This window comes from Frankliniella occidentalis, unplaced genomic scaffold (genome assembly GCF_000697945.3).
Source record: "Frankliniella occidentalis isolate FOCC.00 unplaced genomic scaffold, Focc_3.1 Scaffold78, whole genome shotgun sequence".
Lineage (NCBI taxonomy): Eukaryota > Metazoa > Arthropoda > Insecta > Thysanoptera > Thripidae > Frankliniella > Frankliniella occidentalis.
The window spans coordinates 1,286,890-1,296,753 of record NW_026267208.1 but is presented as its reverse complement, the minus strand read 5'-3'; the positions used below and the strand labels follow the sequence as shown (position 1 = coordinate 1,296,753).

At 63.5% G+C, this 9,864-nt stretch overlaps 3 protein-coding genes across 4 annotated transcripts in view; all 3 read left to right on the top strand.

Annotated features, from left to right (window-relative positions):
• The first annotated feature begins 34 nt into the window (after positions 1 to 34).
• LOC113203280 (cytochrome P450 4C1-like) lies at positions 35 to 3,054 on the top strand. Its single transcript, XM_026417873.2, has 5 exons — positions 35 to 691; positions 960 to 1,277; positions 1,412 to 1,681; positions 1,765 to 1,983; positions 2,147 to 3,054. Exons 1-5 carry the CDS (start codon positions 380 to 382, stop codon positions 2,672 to 2,674), a joined length of 1,647 nt encoding a protein of 548 aa, XP_026273658.2. The 5' UTR covers positions 35 to 379; the 3' UTR covers positions 2,675 to 3,054.
• A 281-nt stretch (positions 3,055 to 3,335) lies between these two features.
• LOC127749687 (facilitated trehalose transporter Tret1-2 homolog) lies at positions 3,336 to 7,270 on the top strand. 2 transcript variants are annotated; one of them, XM_052268876.1, is made up of 7 exons: positions 3,338 to 4,092; positions 4,489 to 4,669; positions 5,187 to 5,424; positions 5,578 to 5,933; positions 6,027 to 6,299; positions 6,384 to 6,710; positions 6,802 to 7,270. In XM_052268876.1, the coding sequence occupies exons 3-7, from the start codon at positions 5,238 to 5,240 to the stop codon at positions 7,183 to 7,185; spliced, it is 1,527 nt and encodes a 508-aa protein (XP_052124836.1). In that variant the 5' UTR covers positions 3,338 to 4,092; positions 4,489 to 4,669; positions 5,187 to 5,237; the 3' UTR covers positions 7,186 to 7,270. The 2 variants fall into 2 exon arrangements, with proteins under 2 accessions (XP_052124837.1, XP_052124836.1); XM_052268877.1 differs by lacking the exon at positions 4,489 to 4,669 and having other exon boundaries at positions 3,336 to 4,092.
• A 398-nt stretch (positions 7,271 to 7,668) lies between these two features.
• The window catches only part of LOC127749685 (uncharacterized), a 9,317-nt gene continuing 7,121 nt past the window's right edge, over positions 7,669 to 9,864 (top strand). Inside the window, exons 1-4 of the mRNA XM_052268846.1 lie at positions 7,669 to 8,022; positions 8,093 to 8,946; positions 9,412 to 9,638; positions 9,779 to 9,860. Coding sequence (XP_052124806.1) covers positions 7,988 to 8,022; positions 8,093 to 8,946; positions 9,412 to 9,638; positions 9,779 to 9,860 — 1,198 coding nt within the window. The 5' untranslated portion in view covers positions 7,669 to 7,987. The remainder of the gene's footprint in view (positions 8,023 to 8,092; positions 8,947 to 9,411; positions 9,639 to 9,778; positions 9,861 to 9,864) is intronic.

Sequence of the window (9,864 nt, the reverse complement as noted above, 5' to 3'; positions counted from 1 at the left end):
AGCAGAAATCTTGCCTCCCTGCGGGCGGAGGGACTGCCCGTGCGCGCGGTAGAAAAAGTTGCCTTTAGGAGGGGGGCGGGAGTGTCCCCGCGCACGGCGCGTTCTGTCGCCGCGCCCGCCCGCACAAATGTTGCCTTTCTGCGGGAAACTGGAGGCTCCCTGATCAGGGCGACATCTCAGGCATGTTGCCCTCACCAAAGCATCTTTTTGTACAAATACCCCGGCCGACACAAAAGTTGCCTTTAGGAATCACAGTGCACCTTCCCCTTCCGGGTGGGCTCCGCCACCACACGAGGCCGGCCTACCCTACCCCGACACCTTCATCCCAAATTGGCTGTTCTTCTGCGAAACCATTACGGCGCTGTCACGCCTGCGCCGTATGTCAGGAGACAAGCAGGAGCCGCCTGCACCGCTCCCTCACCTCCCCGCCGTCCGGGAGACAGAGACGCCGCAGGAGACGCCGTCGAGCCTCCGGCAATCCAGTCGGTGTCGCAGGTCGTGCGAGATGGCCTGGTCCTGGGCCTCCCTCTTGGCGGCCGCCGCGGTGGTCGCCCTGCCGCTGCTCGTCCAGTGGTACCAGGACGTCCGCAGAATGGCGAAGGTGGCCGCCTCCATCCCGGGGCCTCCGACCCTGCCCGTCGTGGGCAACTTCCTCAACATTTCCCGGTCCAGGCTGCAGAGGTCGTTCCAGGTACGGGGTGTGACTTGCCATTTCCGCGACCAAGTCCCAGGTGCGGTTAAAGGGACTACATGTAGTCATGCATGAGGAGCCTTCCCTCCTCTCTGTTGGCCTTCAAAATGCCGCATGAAAGACGGGCAATTCGCTGTACAAAACCATTGCATGTGGACAGCCCACAGACCAACCCCTGACAACCAGCCCTAAAACCGCGCCTGCTGTACTCCGTGCCCCAGTGCTGACCCGCACAATGTACTGACCCCTCTGCCCTCTGACGGCGCAGCGCATGGTGAGTCAGTACGGCACCCTCTTCCGGCTGTGGTTCGGGCCCCTGCTGGCCGTGTGGGTCGTGGACGCGGAGGACGTGGAGGCGGTGCTGTCGTCGCCCGCTTGCGCGCACAAGCCCCGAATCATGTACCGCCTCATCGAGCCCATCCTGGGCAGGGGCCTGCTCGTGCTCAACGGGGCCGAGCACCGCCGCCACCGCAAGTCCATTCTGCCCTCGCTGCACCGGGAGGTCATCCAGCAGTTCCAGCCGCTCATGCAGGGCGTCGCCATGGAGCTCGTCGACAACCTGCGCCCGAAGGCGGACTCCGGGGAGGTAGGTTTGGTCGTGACTGCAGTGGACTGCAGCGTGCAGCGAGGCAGTCGTTAGACTGTACCAAACTCACGCGGACACCGCCTAAACTGCGGCAAATCAGCCACCTGGTAAACTCACTGCGGGCGGCCCCACAGGTGTTCGACGTGGTGCAGCTCTGCAGCGTGGCGGCCATCGACTCGGCCTTCCGCACCATCCTGAACGCGAGCGGCGAGCTTTTCGGGCCCGAGCTGCGCCGCGAGGTGGTGGAGCACGTGGACACGCTCTCGTCCGTGCTCATGTACCGCGCAGTGCGGCCCTGGTACCACTGGGACTGGCTCTTCAGCTGGGACTCGCACTACGCCGCGTACCAGCGAGTCAACGAGCTCTACGACGGCCTCATCCTCGACGTCATGAACCACAAAATGGTGAGTGCGGCTTCCCTGAGAACGGGAGATACCCCTCCCCTCCTGCGCACTCCTGGATGGCACATGGGGATTTATGTCCTCAGGGCGGGGACGGGAAGAGCACAGGCACGCCGCCCCGCGGGCGAAAGGCGTTCCTGGACCACGTCCTGGCGTCTGAGGGCGGCCGCCAGTTCACCAGGGAGGAGTTGTACGGCGAGCTCAAGACCATGCTGGCGGCCAGCTTCGTCACCTCCATGGACTCGTTGTCCATCCACTTCCTTGTCCTGTCCATCATGCCCGACGTGCAAGACAGGATCCACCAGGTAAGTGCGGCCATGGTTCTTGACGATCACGTCAATGACTTTGAAGTGTTTAAAATTTTACAACAAAAACAATTAAAATTGTGTAAAAACAAAATTCGCCTAAACTTTTCGAAAGTGTGGGTGTTCGTGAATTTATTTGAAAGTTTGAATGTTCTGGGTTCAGGAGCTGGACGACGTGCTGGGCGCGGACCGGCCACTGGAGGAGGGCGACGTGGAGCACCTCGAGTACCTGGACCGTTTCGTGAAGGAGGTGATGCGGTACTTCCCGACGTTCCCGGCGTTCGGGCGCCGCTGTCTGCGCGACCTGCGGCTGCCGTCGGGCCACACGCTGCCGGCGGGCTGCTTCGTGGCGCTGTCGCCGCTCGCCTCGCACCACAACCCCAAGTACTACCCGGAGCCGGCGCGCTTCGACCCGGACCGCTTCCTGCCCGCCGCCGTGGCCGCGCGGCCCGCGTCCGCCTTCATGCCCTTCAGCGCCGGCCCGCGCAACTGCATCGGCGGCCGCTACGCCATGACCTTCCTCAAGACGCAGCTGGCGTGCGTGCTGCGGCGGTACGCCGTGCTGCCGGACCCGGACGGCCCGCGGGACGTGAGCCGCATCCGGATGAAGATGGGCGTCACCTACTACCCGAGGGACGGCGCCAGGATACGGCTGCGAGCGCGCGCGCCGCACGGGGCCAGCGCGGGGTAGGCCGCGCACGGCGCGCGCAGCCCGGCTGGCAGGCAACCCAACCAACTCGCGCCCGCGAGCACAGCGCGCTGCGCAGGCCGCGGGAGCCGCAGGTTCACAGGTCCGCGACACCGCGCGCGCGCAGGTACAGTCTGCCGCAAGGCTGGACCCCGTACCGAGCGGCTCCGCTCTACTTCGCGGCCGCATGCTCCCAGCGAGCGACGCGAGGCGACGGACACTACAGAGATAATTACGACCGTTGCAAAGGTTGCAAAGCAGAAACCGTCTCCTCTGTATCCTTTGCTGAAATAACAACCCAAACAAAAACTTTAACCTGAGGCTTATGCGCACTTGTAGCAGGACCGCTCTTTCCTCGATGCACGAAATAAAAGTCTGACTACACATGCCCCATACGCTACGCCCTCTCGTTTCCTTGGTCGTGTGTGTTCGTTTGATAAGAGATAACGCCCCGACACGCCTCTCCGGCCCGCCCCAGGGCAGCCAACCAGCACGAGTCAAATTAATCAAATCAGCTCAATGAGTGCGCGGCGACGGGGACTGCGGGGCTGTGCCAAACTGGGTGCCAAACAATAACAAACCGCACCTCCTGTCCGACTTCCGGCTGGGTCGTAGTACTCGAGGTGGGCCAGTGGCCCGGCCGCGCTGGCAGCAGTGCAGGCAGCGGCCCCACCGGCCCGGCGCGGCGCCCCGACGACAAAGATAGCACAGACGCCTAGCGGCGCCGTCGCCGCCCCGCCGACCACCCGACCACGCGGTGTGCGAGAGACAGCCGGTGGCGCGTTGCTTCCCGCTAACGTCGGCTGGGCGTTCCCCGCCGCCGCCCCGTCCGAACTTTGTCCGACGCGACCGAGTGCGTCTCCCCGGCCCCGCACCGGGACGCACCACCGGGCCGCACCTCCGCGCACGACGGGTGCGGCCGGCTCGGGCTGACCCCGGCCCTCCCGGCCCCGCCCGGCCCGCCCAGGATAAGTTATGCACGTCCGACCGAGCACCACCGGCACCGCCGAGGCGGGCCGCGCGGGCCGCGCGCGTGGGGCGCAAAGTGCTCTGTTCGGCGCGGTCGGCCCGGTGCGGAGGGAGTGACTCGCCAGTCCGCGCGAGGAGCACGCAGAGCGCGGCGGAGCCCCGCTGAGTCCCGGCGTACGACACGCTCCGGACACGGTCGCGCGCGGCCGCCCCCGCCCTCGCGTCTGCCGCGTTATTCGTTCAGAGCCGTGCGTGGCTGCTGCGTCGCCCCTCGCGGACCATGTAGGCAGCTCGCGCCGCTCGTCCACCTGCCCGGTCCGGCTCAGCGTGCGCTGGTTTGTTTTCCAACGCTGAGATGGGAGCGGCTGCGGATGCTGGCAGGAGCTAACCAGCCGCCGAGTGTGCGCACCTCACGCCCAGGCCAGGCCGGCCACTGAACCGTCCCACTCCGGGTAAGTAGCTGCACAAAGTTGGGAACAACTTCGGACTTCGGAATTATCAGGTACTTTGTGAAAGTGAAAAAGAGGAATTTCGCCTACTCCCGCGGACCACCGCCAAGCCTCGACCAAGGAGAGAGGGCCTCTCCTGTAGCCGGCTTCGGAAAGCCAACCTCTGACTGGCCGAGGCTTCGTGACGGTCTAGCAGCAGACGATATTCCTCCTCTTCTGCTTTTTCACTTTCGCAAAGTACCTGTTTCGATTCTTTGGGGTGTAGCCGGGCGCTTCTCGTTCAATTGGAGAAAGGCCTTTATGACCGCCTTGCCGCCCACTCACTAGTGTGCTAGGGACTTTGTCGTTAATCTCTGTACCCGTTGCCGTTCCGCCGACGCTCCCGCCCGGCCCTGGCAGGTGACAGTCTGCCACGGATGCGGGCCCCGAGCCTGCGGTTCGCCGCGCCCCTCCTGCTGCTGCTGTTACCGGGCGGACCTGAAGCTCTGAAGCTGGGCAGACCACCGCACCGGGTCCGGGTGCGCGCAGCCATAGGCCTCGCCCTCAGCCCTGACCGGGGACCGCAACGACACTCCTTGAGGTAGGTCGCGCCGCTGTCATCGCGAGCCTGCATGAGCGGAGCCCCCCGGTCCCGGTGCCACTTCCACTACACCGCCGTTGTCGCGAGTCCACATGCTCAGGTCACAGCGGCGGAGAGAGTACGTGCTACAAAAAAACGCCCGAAAAAACACAGAATTTCATGAATGGAGACGTTTACTTGTTAAGACACTACGTTTTATTTTTTCATTCATTTCCAAAAATAAAAGGTTATGTCTTGGCAACTCTGCACTTTCTGCAGGCACCATAGGCGCAAAAGGGAATCTCGATTTGGCAATCTGAGAATTAGCAGTTCGGTTTTCTTATCAGGTCGTCGTCGGCGTCACTGGGCCGCCTCTGGGCTTACCCTCTCCCCCGTCGGGCCCGATGCCTGATAACACCATCGGAGGCTCGCATCTCACACGCACGCACTCGCCCACGCGGGTCACACACACCAGCTCCGCGCCCATTCAAATTTGTAATCGCCTTCTAATTAGTGCTAATGCGCACTCTTTCCGCAGACCCGCCAGTTCTCGGCGTGTTCTCGCCTCGTGCCCACACCGCCAGCCACCATGCCACCCGAACAGGCTGGCGAAAAGTCGGCCCTCCCGCTCCTGGAGAGGGGCGAGGAGGCCACCGTCGTTCCCAAGGGCGAGTCCGGGAGGGGCCTCTCCAGGACGTCGACGGCCACGGGCGTAGCGGGCCTCGTGCCGAACGCGCCTCCTCTCCACTGGCACCTCTTGCTGGCCGGAGTCGCCGGTAAGTAGCGTAACCGTAACAGTCGAACGGATTTCGATCCAACCGGATCCAACCGATCAACCTACTGATTTTCTGTTGTTTATTTCTGTTAAATAATAAATCAAAGTCATTATTCATTTGGGATTCGGTGATAATCATTTCAAAATTTCTTAGCTAACCTCTCGGCCGTGTGTGGTGGCTTCGTCTACTCGTGGTCATCGCCCGCGCTGCCGCAGCTGCAGAACCCGGAGGGCCCAGCCGGCTTCGTGATCACCGCCGACGAGGCCGCGTGGGTGGCCAGCCTCACCCCGTTGGGTGGCGCGTTCGGGCCTATCCCCGGCGGTCTCTTCGCCGACAGGTTCGGGCGCCGGCCGACGCTCATCTGCAGCGGGGTGCTCATGCTCCTTGCCTGGATCCTGGCGGCCGCGGCCAATTCGGCGTACTGGCTGTACGCCTCGCGCTTCATCGGTGGCTTCGTCACCGGGGTCGTCTCCTGCATCCTGCCCTTGTACCTGGGGGAGATCGCCGTGGTGAGTATGACGGCGTGCGGGTGCCGGTGGTCGTGTTTCCGCTTCGGCCCGGGAACACTGCCCGATACTGAATCCTCTCTTCTTTGCCTTCAGGACCGCGTCCGCTCCGCGCTGGGCACGGCGATGCAGCTGTCTCTGACGCTGGGCTTCATGGTGCCGTACGCGGTGGGGCCGTACGTGTCGACGACGTGCCTCGCCATCGTGCTGGCCTCGTGCTGCGCGCTGTACTGCGTGGCCTCGTTCGTGCTGCCCGAGTCACCGTACCTGCTGTGCCTGCACGGGGACTCGGAGGCCGCCTCCGCAGCCCTGCAGTGGCTGCGCGGCCAGCGCCGCGACCAGTGCTATAAGGAGCTGCGTCGCATGGAGGTGGGTGGTGGTGTGGTCCACCAGGCGTCAAGAAGACGAGCTAGGTCTTGACCACGGTGACAAAACTTCGCTTTCTTTCCGCAGGAGGAGACCCAGGGCCGGTCCCAGCGCAGCTCCGTGCTGCAGACGTTCCCCCGCATATTCGCGACCCGAGGCGGCCGGCGCGCCTTCGGCCTGGTCTGCGCGCTCATGCTGTTCCAACAGCTGTCCGGCATCAACGCCGTCCTCTTCTACGCGCAAGACATCTTCAAGCGCGCATTCGGTGGCTCCCCCTGGCTGTCGCCCGAGCTCTGCGCCATCGTCATCGGCCTGGTGCAGGTCGTTGCCTCGGTCAGTAGTGTCGCCCTGACCGCGTGCGTCAGCATGAAGACGCTCTTTGTCGTGTCCTCGTTGGGTGCCGCCGCGGCCCACGTAAGTTTTGGCCCACGGTGTTCGGTGGAATCCAATCAGGAGTCCACTCCATCCGCAGAGCCATGTTTCAAGTCGTGCTTCCGTGTTGCAGGCGGCCCTCGGGTACTTCTTCTACCTGGTGGCGACGGGGCATGACACCTCCTCCATGGCGGCGCTGCCGCTCGGTAGCCTGTGCTTCTTCATCGTGGTGTACTGCCTCGGCCTGGGCTCCGTGCCGTGGGCACTCCTCGGCGAGGTGTTCGGCACCGAGGTGAAGGCCGTGTCCTCGGCGTCGTGTGCGACATTTTACTGGATGATCGGTTTTCTGGTCACGCTGTTCTTTGAACGGATCATGGATTTCGTTGGTCCGGACTTCACGTTCTGGGGGCTGGGTGCCTGTTGTGTACTTTCCGCCGCCTTCGCCTTCACCCTACTTCCAAACACTAAGGGCAAGTCCCTCCAAGAGATCCAAGACATACTCAACGGGAGGAAGTAGGACTTTAGTCCCCTGTTTTGTACCTGTACTTTTATTATTGTGTTCCCGACAGTTTAAGATTTATTAATAAAATACGTCAATGTAACGCTTTTCATAAAATAATTACTGCGAAGAGTCGACGGCTATAAGTAAAGTAGTTCATCAAACACACAACCCACAACACAAAGTCAAAAATTTCAAAATCACATGACAACAAGATTATAATTTACAGTCAGGCAATCACAAAAAGTAAAGGTTTAGCGATTGCCTAGTGAAAACACATTGACGCACTATACCAGATCATAGTCTTTTCCACCGTACGTACGTAATGATGTTACAAAGAAGAAGTTATCCCTATGATGCCCACACACATGTTGCAGTGCCGGTATGGTCCCGGGGTAGCGGAGGGGGAGCCGGGTGCTCGGGGGAGCCGGACCGTGACCCGCTACGCGGTGCTACGCGCGTCTGGCCGTGGCTCGAGCCCTGGCGGGTGCCTGGCCAGTGCCCTGGTCGTAGTCACTGTAGCGAACTCCTCGCGGGCGCGCCGCACCTGCACGGCAGTCGGATAGTGGTGTGCACAACAAAGACTAACTTGAGGATATCGACAGAGCCGCGTCCGTTGGACTCTCAGCTCGGAGTCGTAGGAGAGCCCCGGAACAACCCCCAGGATGCCGCCATGAGAGCTCCGCCGCCGTCCGTCCTAGGCTCGCTCCCGTGTCGGACCACCACCGTCGGCGCGACGCGGACACGTCGGCGGCGAACAGGTGATGTCTCCTGGACCAGGTGGGAATCATGGACCAGATCCTGGCCTTTGCGTCTCTGAATGATGATCCTGGTGCCCGTCTTCTTGGCTCTTCTGTGAGTACTTGCCCCACGCAGCCCCCGCTCGACCCGATCCGACCGACCCGCTGACCTCCGCTCTTTCTAGGTGGTGTCACACATGCCTGAACGTGATGGGGGCGCTGCCTCGCGGCCCGCCTTGTGCACCACCTTGCGCACCGCCCACCAGGGAGAAGAGGCACATGGCCGCGTCCGGAACACGCTCCGGCACGCGCCTTGTGGCCGGCCACTTGAACAACGCCCACAACCTGTACCTGCCCGCGAGCAGCGCGCCGCTGCAGGGCGGCCCGAGGCGCGTCCCGGTGCCCGACGGCAACCTGGACACGTTCCGGACCATGGCGCTGGAGGAGGACCCCATGCCCGTCGTGCCGCACCCTGGCGAAGTCGTTTCGTACTTTGTGGCCGAGGACCGAGGGCCGGCGTCCACGCCGGGCGCCAGCGTGGTACTGTTGGACCAGCGTCCGGCGCCCTTCGCCACCGACGTGCACCTGATGGCCAGCTCCACGGCGCCGGGAGCGCCAGTGACTCCGCTGCTGATCCTGGTGCCCAGTGGCCCCGCCGACGAGCCGTGGACCGCTTCCGTGAGTCCAAGACCACCTCCCTGGACGCCCTCCGTGAGTCCAGGGCCACCACCGTGGGCTTCAGCCGTGAGTCCGAGGCCGCCGCCGTGGACATCCCACGTGAGCCCCAGCTCACCGCCGTCATGGACGGCGCCCTGGAGCCCGTCCTGGCCGGCTCCCGGGAGCCCGACGACGTCGCCGTCGTTGCCAGCCCCCGTGGGCCCCAGGCCACCACCTGCGTGGGCCAGCCCCTCGCCGTCGGCGTCTCACCGCCAGCCGCAGTGGGCGCTGCCGGCGTGGCCCTCGGCCGGCGCTGGCCACCAGCAGCAGCCGGATAGCGCCGAGGCGGCCGCCACCATCGACCTGATGCCGTCAGGACCAGGTACGCGACGATATCACACCGAGTATCACACGGTGTCAGACCGGCGGGCCGACACGCGCTTTCGACCACAAGGGCTGCAATTAAGGTCTCGCGCCGTGCGCTTTACAACCTCCTGTTGTGGGCACCGCTCTTATTTCGGTGAATATATTTATCAGTGTAGCCCTACTCGGTCGCGTGAGAGCGTCGAGGCATGGCGGGACAGGAGGCGCCTAGCGGAGCGCCTGAGGAGAGGGGGGTGGGGCCGATCCGCCCCTCCCCGCCTTCTTCATCATGCATTACTACTACTCCGAGATACCGAGCAAACTTCGGCCCGAGCCCTGGGGTGCAAGACCTCGTCGCCGTCCTAACCTGACCGAGCGAGTTAATTTTGTTGTTGTTGTTGTTGGTCCGATCAACTTTCAGTTCACTTCGGATCGCGGCGAACCATGGTTCTCTAAAGTAAAGTGATGCTTATTCCTGCTGCAGAATCCAACTCGGTGGTGCCGGCGGCACGCCCAGAGGCCACCCTTCACAGCCTGAGGAGCAACATTAGCGCCCTGCTCGACAGCGTCCTGTACCGACCGCCTGCCCCCAGTGCCGCCCAGGACTCCGCCCACGCCACCCCCGGCGCTGCGCCCACCGCCGCTAACGACGCCAACGCCACCGCCTCTGAGGTCCCCGAGGCGCACGCTGCAGCGGAGCAGCCCTCGCAGGTGGGTCGAGACACCTCGCCCGCTCCTCCCTGACGGGGCGAGGCAGCCCCGTTATCCGAGCGGAACCAATCTCTGGTTGTCCGCCCGCCCGACAGTCCATCTGCCCTGAGCCGCCAACCTCACCCCTGCCTTCCTTGCAGACCTCCAGGGTGTGCACCTCCGCGGCTGACGGCTCGTCGGGGGTCTGCTACTCGGCGACCGAGTGTCGACGCCGAGGTGGGCGTGC